This window comes from Setaria viridis, chromosome 5, assembly GCF_005286985.2.
Source record: "Setaria viridis chromosome 5, Setaria_viridis_v4.0, whole genome shotgun sequence".
Classification (NCBI taxonomy): domain Eukaryota; kingdom Viridiplantae; phylum Streptophyta; class Magnoliopsida; order Poales; family Poaceae; genus Setaria; species Setaria viridis.
Genome location: NC_048267.2, coordinates 30,941,898 through 30,955,209, shown reverse-complemented (window position 1 = coordinate 30,955,209; position 13,312 = coordinate 30,941,898). Strand labels below are relative to the sequence as shown.

General features: G+C 42.1%; 1 protein-coding gene and 1 long non-coding RNA gene across 3 annotated transcripts; both read right to left on the bottom strand.

Moving 5' to 3' along the window:
- Window positions 1-856: 856 nt before the first annotated feature.
- On the bottom strand, window positions 857-3,475 carry LOC117856083 (uncharacterized). Its single transcript, XR_004640608.2, has 2 exons — window positions 2,027-3,475; window positions 857-1,935 (listed from the first exon to the last, which is right to left on the bottom strand). It is a non-coding gene; the product is annotated as an uncharacterized lncRNA (long non-coding RNA).
- Window positions 3,476-4,573: 1,098 nt separating this feature from the next.
- LOC117856080 (long chain acyl-CoA synthetase 4) lies at window positions 4,574-12,757 on the bottom strand. 2 transcript variants are annotated; one of them, XM_034738509.2, is made up of 19 exons: window positions 12,542-12,757; window positions 11,356-11,419; window positions 11,173-11,262; window positions 10,900-10,956; window positions 10,693-10,741; window positions 10,211-10,287; window positions 9,229-9,268; window positions 9,041-9,135; window positions 8,388-8,555; window positions 8,188-8,298; window positions 8,016-8,103; window positions 7,233-7,299; window positions 7,005-7,080; window positions 6,814-6,931; window positions 6,090-6,335; window positions 5,755-5,894; window positions 5,465-5,647; window positions 5,251-5,370; window positions 4,574-4,984 (listed from the first exon to the last, which is right to left on the bottom strand). In XM_034738509.2, exons 1-19 carry the CDS (start codon window positions 12,682-12,684, stop codon window positions 4,949-4,951), a joined length of 1,968 nt encoding a protein of 655 aa, XP_034594400.1. In that variant the 5' UTR covers window positions 12,685-12,757; the 3' UTR covers window positions 4,574-4,948. The 2 variants fall into 2 exon arrangements, with proteins under 2 accessions (XP_034594400.1, XP_034594399.1); XM_034738508.1 differs by lacking the exon at window positions 12,542-12,757 and adding an exon at window positions 12,278-12,501.
- Between the last annotated feature and the right edge of the window lie 555 nt (window positions 12,758-13,312).

Genomic DNA, 13,312 nt, shown 5'->3' with positions numbered 1-13,312 from the left:
CCAGTTGCATCCACTCTTCAGGTAAAATAAGATCCCAATCACTAAGAACATCAACAATTCGAAGAAATAATGGCTTTGTCATCCAAAACTTTCTATGGAACATCTCATCAGTGTATATAGGATTTGCAGAGAAGTAGTTAGCAACAAGATCATCATGACCAGCTTCTTGATTTCTAGGAATGTACCTCCGAGGTCCACCGTGACGCTGACGATGGCTGTTCAGAAGATGCTCCTTCAAATTTGGCCTTCAATTTGTCACCAATCTTCCTCCGAAATGATTATACCTTTTCATCCTCGGCAAGGAAATCATCAAGTGTATAAACATCCGCTGGATCAATTTCCACAGGTTCCTCACCTTCCTCATCCGAGTGCACTGCCTCCTGTTCATCGTGCTCTTCCTGTTCCTCCAGATCTTCCTGAGCTGCCTCCTGTTCATCGTGCTCTTCCTGTTCCTCCACGTCTTCCTGAGCTGGCTCTTCTTCATCCTGCGCAGGAAGATCATCATGCGCAAGCTGCTGTTCATCCTCTGCAGGCTCCACCTCTTGATTCTCAGGCTGCAGAGCAGGGTCATCACCCTGCGCCATTGAGTAACAGAATGGAAGAGGAAAACTTGTGTCTGAACTGATCCTCTGCAATAGCATATATTTATACACAGCCATCACCTCTGTAACCGATGGAATGCATGCAGCCATTTTTTAATTCGCACATGTGGCCTCTGAAATTCTCTCATGCATTCACACAGCCAGTCACATATGCATTCATACAGGCACTCATATATGCATTCACAAAGGCACTCACATATGCATTCACAAAGGCACTCGCATTCAACATTGAGTAACAGAGTTCACCATCGACATTGACTAACAGAATTCACCATTAATGAAGCAAACTGTAGTTCACAGAAGCAAAAAAAACAGTTCACAGTTTTCACAGTTAACAGAAACTGCAAGAGATGGCACAGTTTTTCATCACAGTTCACCATGGACAGCAATGTGAACAGCACCTGCAAGCAACCAGCACAGTCAATCAACTATTTCAAATGGCAGCAGTGCAGCACAACAGAAACCATAAAATGGAACACTAATCTCAGTTGCAATCAGAAAATAATTTCTTCTTCAAACACTTCATTGTATTTGCATGCTCTAACTTTTCATCACCGGACGTCAATGCTACATCTAGAGCGAGGAGGCGGTTATATGTCTCAAACATTCTAGCTTCGACTTCATATTTTCTTGCCTCCCTTTGCACCTCTGCAGCCTCCTTTTGCTCCTTTGCTGCTAGGTGGGCAAGCTTTGCTTGTTCAATCTTCTCGGATGATAGCTTCTTTTGTACTTCCAATACCTTCAGCCGGTTTGCATGTTCATCAGTCTGAATTTTACCAAATGTATTCATCTCCTCAAGATCTGTAGTCAATGTCCTTGTTGGCATTTTTAGCTTTCTTTTCAAGTGCTGCCCTTTTAGCTTTTTTTTCCCCATTGGCTTTGGAATTTCTTCCAGATCCTCCAGGTCTGCATTGTCCATGTCCTCTCCTTAATTATCCTTATCTGAACTCTTCCTTTTGCGTGCTTGTTTCAACTCATTGTTGTATGTTATCCACTTTGCCTCATTTTGGACAGTGTACCATACATCCATCAAAACAAAATGCCCCAGCTTGAGCTTTTTGTTTTCTTCTACGTAGAAAACATGGGCCTTATCAATCCACATTTGATCATTATACCCACTAATAAAAACCCTTCGAGCCTTCAACCAAGCACCATGGAAGAGATCAGTCCACTTATTAACCTTATGCCAACGGTCCTTCGCTTGCTTAGCATTTCTTCTCCTATGACTTGGGGTAGTCTCATTGTAGGTGTCAGCAACATCATACCAATATTGTTCATTCTTCCTATCAGCGCCGATGCTTGAGTCCGTTGAATTATGCAGCCATGAGCTCATCTGTAATATTATCAAGTACATTTACCTTACTGAAACAGTTCACAGTGAGTGAGCCAATTGAAATTAGCATGAAAATGCACTGAAAACTCACCAGCCTGACATCTTCTTCTTGTGCCCAAAGGATTCGCTTCTCAGTCCTAGGTAACTCATGCCTTGTTTAGTTGGCAAAATTGGGAGGTGTCAAATTACTGTTACAGCACTGTAACACACTGTAGCGTTTCGTTTGTATTTGTGAATTATTATCCAAATATTGACTAATTAGGCTCAAAAGATTCGTCTCGCAAAGTACAACAAAACTGTGCAATTAGTTTTTAATTTCGTCTACATTTAGTACTCCATGCATGTACCGTAAGTTTGATGTGATGGGGAATCTTCTTTTTGCATAGTGTCAAAGTTGGGAGTTGGGGGTGAAGTAAACAAGGGGTCAAAGTCATCCCCGCTGTCAACAGTCACATACTTATTTTTCTTAGTTGTGGAAAGAGGAGTGCCTATTTCTTCTTCTGATGGTGTATCTTCCATAGTGCGCGGTGGCTTGAATGGAGCAAACTGAGCATGACCCCCCACAAAATGAAAATTCTGAGACAAATGAGGCTGGATAAAATTTGTGAAGCCACCAGGAGGTGTTGGATTTTTATCCCTGAAAAAATTCACATTATTCAGCAAGCCACCAGATATCAAATACAAGACTGCACAAACAATGCTTACTGGGCTGAAACATATTTGTTAAACTGCTAAACCATGAACACAGACATATTTGATTAACTCCCACAATTCCTTTGCTGCTTACAATAAGAATGGTTGTGACAGTGCCAACTATGACAAACATCACCTATGGTCTACCTGAAGTAAACATGACTGCATATATCAATGGCATACACAACTGCTATGTACTGACAAAAACATCACTAAATTTCTGAAACCATGACTGATAAACATACTTGCAAGTATCAATTGCCATTATCTGAACACTAAACAGCAAGAAGGATCTAACAAATCTACTGAGCAACTATCACTGCATCCAACAGGTAATATACTTGATAAATTTTTTTCAACCATGACTGCTTAACAACCATGCATCTATCACTTGAAACAAAAGAAGACAACAACATGCTACTGATCAGCAAGCATGCATGGGGAAACTTTCAGTTGCACAACAAGTAGGATCTGTCACTAATGTACTGAACAACTATCTCACACATCACATTGTTCAAAACATCTGTCAACAACTTTGCAGATAAGAAAAGGAGAAGAGTGAGCCTACCAAGAGCAAACATTTCTTTCTAGTGTCCACTTTTGCGTCTCTTTTCAGTTTTCAAGTACTACATCAAACAAAGCATTTCGTTTCTGTTTGCTAGGTTACTCAAACAATCCATCTTGTAAAATCTCATTCATGCTAGCAAATGCGTGCATCAAACAATCCAACAGATTGTCTAGCTCAGTAAGTGATTAGTTCAGTGATCCAAATCAACAAAAAGAAAAAACATTTTGTATACAGCCTCCCATCTTCACTGGTTCAAATGAGCAAAATTGAGAATGAGTAATTTACCATGTCGCTGGATCTGAAGATTGAGGAAAGCTCCACGGTTGAGGCATGGAGCTTTGACCGGCGCCGGCGAAGAAGCTGCCAGAGCTATTGAAGAAGCAGCTCCGTCGGCGAAGGAGGTCGGTGAAGCGCATCCAGATCCACCCGCGCCGTTCTGCTCCGGCCGAGGTGCGGCGAGGCCCATACTCCCCAGCTCCGGCGCTGCCGCAGGTCCCCCAGCGGGCTTCCGCATCTGCGTCGCTGCAGCTCCAACGGTGGGCTTCCCAATAGGCGCCGCCGCCGCCGTTCCTTTGCGCATTGACAAGGACACGGGTCCCTTCCGCGACTGCGCCGCTCTCCGCTGCCGAGACGACTCCGCCTTGAGGAGCTCTCGCGCCGCAGCCGCCGCCTGCTTCTCTTGCTGCCGCATTGCCGCCGTCGCCGCTGCTAGGAATGCGCTGATTTTGGGCGGAGGGGGTAGAGAAGGCGCGCGCGGGGGAGGCGGCTATTTGGGGAGAAGGCGCGCGCGGCCTTGGCGCCAAAGGGGAAAATCGCTGCGCGCAGCGGATCCTCACCACCGACGACGACTGGCAGCGCGTCGCACAACGCGTCCCGGGTGTCGTCGCCTCGCGTGGGAGCACGAGCTCCCGCCGTAGATGAACGAGACGACGGCGACCCTCTCTTCCTTCAGTAAATGCGCGCCACGGAGGACAAAAACGCTGATGTGGACGCACGCAGACGGCTCGCCGTTGTACGTGCCCTAAGGTGTCTTTGGTGTTCCTGTCATTGCGATCATAAAGCGTCGAACGAATATATACTGTCTCTTTTGTTTTTTTTAAAAAAAGAATATATATTGGCCTGCTGGCACCTGGCACATTGAACTAGCTCCAGAACCAGAAACGAACCAGCAGCCGCAGCGGAGGTTGCTGCGGTGGCCTGGTGGGTCACCACTCACCAGTTTCATTACTGCAGTACAGTGTAAGAACAGGAACTCCCTTACTCTTCTGAACACCGCACAACTGCGAGGCATGGACACTACTCCATTCCTTGAATGCAACACAAGAGACCCTCGGAAATATTACTGAAGGACCAGAGGCATGTCACGATTCATACAGATCGCACTCAAAAAGAAAAATGTATTCCTGGATCTCGGTAGAATTTGAGATTCTGGAAGCGACACAAGTAAAGGGTGCGATTCAAGTATACAATGCCTGAAAGTTCACCCCGACAAACTATTCTGCTAATCAGTGTTCGATGTTGGCTAACTGGCAGTTGCAGAGTAGCTCTGCATGCTGGCAACATTGCCCATTTGCCCGATTGTCATATACTCCTAAGTGGCAAATAATTCCTGAAAGGGGATGTATAATTCTGGCATCCAAACTACGGACATATACACAGCAAAAGAGAATATTTTTCGGTTTGGTACTTCTATCAGCTCCTTCGGCGTTGGGAATCTTCATCTCAGATGTTCTTCTATATGGCATGCTGAGCTCACTTGGCACTTTTGTACATGTTGTCAATGACGCCCTGCAAATAGAAGGGTACTCAGAAAAATTGTCTTGTTTGAGCGCAAGACACCACAACCCGTAAACCAGCAAAAGAATTATGAAAAATGGAAGAACAATAGCCTAGCCATGGTGGAGGTATCCAAGCATAAAGAGAAGTGCTATCTCGTTCATAGTACAGCTTAAAACTAACTCAAGGACAGTTCAACAAATGACAGAGAGTCATATGGGTGCAAGTAAACAAAATAAACTGGAGCTACTCTGCAACAATATTGCAATGAGCAGTACCTGGTAGTACTTGAGCAACTGCGGCCGTTTCTTTTTATATGTCGGAGTGATCAAGTCACGATCCATATCAAAGGGCACTGGTTCGAGGTGTACATCTTTGATGAATTCAAAACCTTTGAGCTGGGGAAACAAGTAGTGTTACGGCATGTGCACCAGGAGCAAGCGGACAAGAATTGCTAGAAAGAGCATAACATGAGAACAACCATATCCTCACCTTCTTCTCTTTTCCTATTCTTGACAGTTCTCCTAAAATGTATTCTTTTGCTTTCGGATTCTGGCACAAGGACTCAAAATCACCACTTATTCCATTTGCAGCAGCCCAACTCTCAAGAGCCTCCTTGTTGGGATTGACCACAGCAACAAGGAAGGATTCAAAGCTGTTCCCATATATCCATATCTGAAAAGTTGTACAAACCAACCCAGTTTTGTTACATTTTCATATATAGAACAATGTCACAGAAAAATTCAAAGATCATAGAAATTAAAAGGTTGAGCACTACATACCGAATCTATAGCAGAAACAAGGCCATAAATATTCTCCAAATTCTCAACTGCCACATATTCTCCCTGTGAAAGTTTGAATATATTCTTTTTGCGATCTATGATTTTCATACTTCCATCAGGCTGCCACTCACCAATGTCACCTGCAACCAGAATAGGGAAGTGTGTCAGATCTCAGCTTGATTGAGGCACAAAATAGAGCATTTTGGTTCTGCTGCATGACTGGAACCCCGAGTGGATTTTTAATTGAACTGCTAGAAATGGACATCACAAAAAATGTGATCACTGTGTCAAAACTTTACAGAGCAACAGTATGGTAATCAATTAGCAAAACACACCAGTATGGAACCATCCATCAACCAAGACCTCCTTTGTAAGGTCTTCACGCTTGTAGTATCCTGAGAATAATGTTTCTCCCTTGATGCAGATCTCTCCACGAGCTGTTCTTGCAAGTGCATCATAATTCATTTCTGGGACAGACTCCAGACGAACATCAATATTTGGCACTGGGGGGCCAACAGTCCCTACCATGGACATCTGATTCGGTAACGAGACAAAAGATCCAGCACAAGTTTCCGTGAGACCTGAATGGAAAGAAGATGAGTCAAGACATTCCAGTACAGATACAGGTTCAAAAGTCCAAATTCCGTTCACACCCTCAACAAAGCATCAGCTTGCACATGTATGACCTAACTTGGCTAAAAGAACACATTAGACCCTTACTTTTCCCTGTTTATGTAGAAGACCCATTTTTCTCTGTTTATGTTGAAGACCCATTTATAATTAAACGTCATGAAAAAAAGAGGGAGATGATATGATAAGCAGATAATACACAGACAATACAAGCCAGCAGCATTAGAGATGAGGTGAACAGACAACTATGAATTAGTAACTTCATTTACATGGCTGCACCAATTTGCATGCTTTAATGGTAGATTTAAATGACACTACTACACTATACAACTAGATGAACTACAACAGAAAAATGTTAGGAGCAAGGTTGCAACTTGAACCAATCACAAGAGTAGGAATTTCTTCTTTTCACATCACAAAAAAGTGTACCATATCCTTGTATGACGTGTGCACACGTCACCACTCGCAAGTATTCTTCAACATGGGTAGCAAGTGGAGCAGCTCCAGATAAAATGACCCTAACATTGCCACCAAGACCCTCTTTCACCTGAAGATCAATAAGTTAATTCAAAATGGCAAAATCATTCAGTCAAGAATCATTGGCTGCCAAATTTGATTACCTTACTAAAAACTACTTTGTCACATATGGCAGCAGCTTCATCGTGCTTAGCTCCTCTCATCATTCTAAACTGCTTGCTGCAAAATACAATCTGCAGTTAACACTTCGACTTGTAAAAGATAAGGTTAACTGCAGGTACAGGCACTTGGTAATTAATGGAAAAAAAATCTATCATATAGCAGACTCAGAAGAAACATTGACTTTAGAATATTTAGGATAATAAACTTACAACTTGTAAGCAAGATTGAACAGAGTGCTCTTTATAAAACCACCAGAGGAAATTTTAGCTTGTAGTCCTGAAAAATTAGGTAAATGTGAGAAGAGCATACCCATGGACACTCAAACTTGTACACACAGTTGCAGTCTCAAAGCCTTTTTAACAGTAAAAGCAAACTGCTCCAATAGATAGACCAAGAACTACACACCACATTCACGCATGAGCTTATATGAAAGACTAAAACAACCTCACCTACCAATACTTCATGTAGTAAGAGCAGAAATGAAACATGCTCATTCATAAATTGAACAGACTAATGGGGTAAACTGGACAATCAGGACAGGATGAAGGTTTCCATGACCAGGTTTACAATCATGAACTAAATTCTAAACGAGTGATAGGTAAAATTGGTAAGACTAGATATGATGTGGATACATACGATCTACTCAGGTGAATAGTAGATCAGCCTATCTGGCTAAGGCGCCTCATATTATTGATGGGCTAGACAAAGTCGACAAAATATTCTTACAACGAAAGGTGAAAATTACACCATAAACATTAATTAGTATAAGAACATTAGCAGTTTAGCACAGAACAGGTACTTAACAAAAGAAAATTATAGTGGCAGTGACACAAATTGACCCATCATAATCCCATCATAATCAATGGCCAAACAATCTGATTATGACCATATGGTACATATGTATTATTCTACCGCTCATAACCACATTTGATATCTCATCCATGAAAATTATTTATGAGACTGATATACATATGTTTCAGGTAGCTCCTTACCAGAAAATATCCGATCAAGAACACGTGGGACAGCACACAAGATTGTTGGTTTCAGAACACCAATATCTTCAACCAGCAGCTTAACATCCTGTGACAAAGAAGTTAACAGTCACTACAGGCCCAAAAGTAAAATGACAAAAGGGTATTCAGGTGAACAAATAGTGGTGCTTACCCCACGCCAAAACCCAATAGAGGCACCATGGAAAATAAACAACTCCTCCACAACACGGTCAAAGATGTGCGCGAGAGGAAGGTAAGACATGTAAACATCACTTTCTGCCAGCTGAAATTTTCATATTTGTAGATGATCTTAAAGGTTAGCCAGTGTGTGAGGTAAGGTTACATAATGCAAGAATTTCCAGAGCATCTAACCTCCTCGTTTACACAGTTAAGTAGCCGGTCCACACCAGCAATGAGACAAATAATGCTTGCATTGGATATCAGTACTCCTTTTGGGTCACCAGTAGTTCCACTAGTATACATTATAGTGCATATATCTGTCTTCTCCTTGACTGGAAGATCAAATTCTTGGTCAGCCTCCTGCAGATAGAGCACCACACACAAAATTGAATAGTAATTATCACCAACAATAGAAAGATCAGCCTAGTTAAATATTATATATGAAATTGACAGTTAAACCAAACACTTTTGTGTCCACCGCAGATAGGTCACTGTAGTTTAAAGGTCATATCAACTATTAAGAGCAACATTTAACTTAGACATTTTGTCAACAATAATGTACTCCCTTCATTTCAAAATGTAGGGCATGGTTTGACCCAATGTGATCACCAAAGTCAAATTTCGGTCAATGGTTAAAAATTTTGAATCTATAAATGCAAGTGAATGCACAACGACAACAGACTAAACTAATTTGCGATGACGAAAGTCTTTATTTTGATGTTCCATGAATGATTATATGTATTTGCTTATGCAGTTATTCTCTCGCATGTGTGAAAAGACATGGTATTAGCAAAGCTGTAGATCAATAATATTCATGAATCCCACAAAGAGCTGGAGCCTCTTACCAGGGACAGAAATTCATCCCATGAGTAGATTGACAGCCCAAATTTGGAAGCTTCTTCCTTTTGTTCTTGAGTTACCTTGCCAAAACTCACAATCGCTGCAATAAGATATTAAGATTACATATTTAATTCCATGGTAGAAACATTTTAGTTCATGATGATGGAATCTATCTAAGATATATCGAACTTACTTTTCAAGAACTCATTTGACTTGGGTAAGGTCTTCAAGAGCTGCCCAAATTGAAAATATTCAACATGCCATTAGAAACATTAAACATATGTATCGAAATATAAGACAAATTAATAAATTATTATATCAGAAACACAGCTCTCAAAATCTTGTCTCAAAATATAACAATAAAAGGCCATGTTGAATAGTTTGAGTCTGTTAGTTGTGTATCATAGGTATGCATAGCTAGGGGCTTTTCTGTCGTTTTGCTATACCTTCTACATGCATAAATCTTGGCTCATGGATTGGATAAGCAACATTCCTAACACCATATCAACAGCCATGGAAACTCTAAGCCTAGTTCACCCTCCTCTCCATAAGCTCTTCCACACCAAGATAGTAGCTAGGCTATAGAACACTCATCAGATAAAAAAAAATTTGGCCAATTTTTTTTCATTGTGTATAGAACTATAGATGATTCTATTGATCCAGACAGGTGGCAGAATGTTCAAGAGATAAATGACAATAGACAAGACACTAAGCCCCATTTGGTAGAGCTTCGGCTTCTCATAAAATGGCTTCGGTTTCTTCGGTGGAGTGGATTTTTTAGTGAAGCTGAAGCCGTTTTGCAAAACGTTTGGTAAAACGGCTTCTCAATGGCAATATATGTAATTTTATGATCACTTAATGCTTGGAGAGAGAGGAGAAGCCGGTGAAGCCACTTTTTTCAGCTTCTCCTCTCTAGTGTAAGCTGTTTTGCGGCTTCTCCCCAGCTTTGGTGGTGAAGCCATTTTGAAATTGACCCTTTGGTAGGGCTTCACCAAAAGCTGGTGGAGAAGCACTTTGAGAAGCCCTACCAAATAGGGGCCAACTTCACGTATTCATCACCAAAAGCAAACACAAGAACACAAAATTAAGAGAAGTTCCACGACAGGACAGTAGGACACGGATTACATGAAGCATTGCAAGCATATTAATTCTGCATGTGCGGTAAAGAACCATACCAACTCAATTTTCTTTTCCTCAGCAAAAGCAATCTCAACTTCTGCATGGCATAGAATAAACTCTACCGCACCAGCTCCTACAAAAAGAGAGTGTTCAATAAGAAGACTTGAGCTGTATGTATGCTCATAGGTTCTTTTTAATGCTAGTAAATGCAGAAGTGGTGGTGAAGGGGGACAGATTAATACTCACAATACTACTCACTTTCCTAGTTAATTCCCAACATAATTGTTTCACATATAAACTAACAAGGCCATCAGATTTAAAATACGTTCTGAAGGTATTGCAAGGCTTAATTCTTTTCAAAGAAATAAGAAAGTACACACATATGGATATCAATGCATGTTCTCTAAAGAAAAGGAAATAGCAATATGGTTCACTGATGCACAACAAAAATGCCTAGCGAGACATATTACAAACAGAACATGGTGGCCTCATTCATGTATAGCCAAAGCTGAAGTCATGGAAATGGAAAAATATATACCAAGTGTATCATATAATGGGACACAGTAGATTCCATGGGCATTGCAAGCCTGCAAAGGATAGAGACTTTAAGGTGAATAAGTTGACAAGAGAAACTTAAGCATTTTTGGTAGTTCAAAATACAAACTTAGTGGATCCAATTTTCCCCAGTTATAGGCAAAAGATAAGAATGCACTGAATCAAAAGCTGCCAACAGACAATATTTTACCTCCATTGTGATAATCCATTCAGGACAATTAGCACCATAGATACCACAACGACTACCCTGCAAAATTACCAAAATAGAAACTTTTAGTCAGCAAAAGATGGCATGATTATTTAGCCAACAGTGCATGAAATTGAAGTGCCTAAGGTGACCAAAAGCTCCCAGTGTTTGATTCTAGTGTTCTTTCAAGGTGAGGAAAAAATTCAACATCTAATGCTTAGGTAAATTAGTATTGTAGTGAATAAATTAGCAGAACACTAAGAACAGTGATCAAACCTTTGCAAGTCCACAGCTCCTGATAGAGTTACCAATTTTGTTTGCAATGTCAAACACCTCCTTGTATGTCTTCCAGACATATGCACCAGCCTATCAACAAGATAATAAATCATCTTTGAGAAAGCACCATACGGCTAGAGTCTTCCAGGGAAACACAAGTTGTTCACAGAGTAATGCAGTTACCTTCCCATCAACAATCTCACGGTGACCAAGCATTCTGTTGTTTGGATACTTTTCCACTGCCATCCTGTGTAAGGAGAGACATGGTGAGACCCACAGAAAAGAATTTAGTATTTGGAGACAAAGAGGCCACTTGATTTATTGGAATAAAGAAAAATAGCTCCCCAAATTTAAGAGCTGTCGGAAGGAAGTCAGAATCCGAACTATCCTGCCAATTCCCCTGGCTAATTTAAGAGTTGTCAGAAGCAAGTCTACAGGCTAGAATGAAAGGTCAACAGTCCAACACAAAAGAAACATGAGACTATTGATGTACTGATCCATCACCAATGTGACATCAGCACTACTACCCAAAGATTTAGCAACGATACATGACAATACAGATTCGAATTCCACTTTAAAGATCACTTGATTCAGAGAGTTTTCTTATGATAGATTTCAAACTTGATTAACATTTTTGCAGGACGATAGACGAGATCACGAGACTGAATAGAACAATAGCAGTGCCTGCCTACCGACCAACATCTAGGAGATCTTACCCATCAGGAACAGCAAGGAGCAATGAAGATCAATAATACGTTGCAACCAAGGCCAAAGTGGCAAATCTGGCAACAAAAACGGATAAAAAAATGAAGCGTCCATGATTGGCTATCCCCCTACGGAACAACGTAGAGCCGGATCCGAAGCAACCGCAAGCCTGAAGAGTGATTGCTCCCACAACTGCCACGCGAATCTGAAGTATAACTAACTAGGATCTCAAAATACTGAGGGTAGTAGGTGAGCATGGCAACTAATCTTACACATAAATCTCATACAGAATTGGATTATTTTTTTGGGGGGTTCAAAAGCAAGGGGAGCTGATAAAGATCGGCTAACTAATCCACTACTCTTTCGGCAGAAAACATGTTGTCATAATCAAGCAACTAACCGAGAAAAACTGCTCGTGTAGGAAATACCAGTCTCCGTGAAAGGGAACAGAGGCAAATAACCGAAAGGGGCATTCCGAATCTTGCTCTGCAAGAGCACGAGCAGCACGAACACATCAACCACGCGAAGCCAAAAGAAACAAAAGAAGCAAGCAAGCAATCTTCCGCCAACTCTCGCCTCACGGCTCGCTAATGGAACAGCAAGCTCCATAAGCCCCCACCCGCAGCACGGAACCGAAGGGCGAAGCGCGGGCGAGAGAGCTCACCGGAAGATGTCGTAGCAGCTGTCCAGCCCGGGGACCGGGGGCGGGAATCCGTCGCGGGCGAAGGCGCTCCGGTAGGTGGGCCCCACGGAGGGGCGGCCATCGGCGGCCGGGCGGCCCGGCTCGACCTCCACCACGTTCTGCATCTCCTCTCCTCGCCGCTCGTGAATCGTGGCAGCAGCGTTCGCAGTCGCAGCGAGTGGGGGGTTGAATTGCGAGGCGCCAGCAAAGCCGGGCGGTTAAAAGGGAAAGGCCGCTGGGAGTAGAGGAGAACTAGGGGACGGAGGCGACGCAGGCCCACCTGCCATGGGACAACGGAGCTTGGGGTGGGTGTGGTTGGGTGACCTAAGCGTGTTGGACCAGCGATCTGGACTTTCTTCCTTGTCCAGCCACGAGGTCACCGGTCACCCGTCTCGTGACACATCCATCCGCATGGGAATGCGGCGATTTTTGTGGTAGGGAAATACTGGTGTCATTATAAAACAAAAGAAATATAGGTGTCGTGAGCTCTTTGGTTTGGGCAAGGAACTGGGAGGAGGAGAAAGTCAGAGGTTTGATAGGCTGTTTCTGAAGTTTTACTGTTCTTTCTTGTGTGTACAAGCAATTTACTACGTAGATGACTGCGTCGTAACAAGCAATTTATACTACTATGTTTTTGGACAAAAAATCATTACAGATTATCTGTTGTGATATGATCCTAAATAATAAACCGATACAATATGTATACTTTACATGAATATTCTAGCTAAATATTCATGTCTCCAATAGTAATCC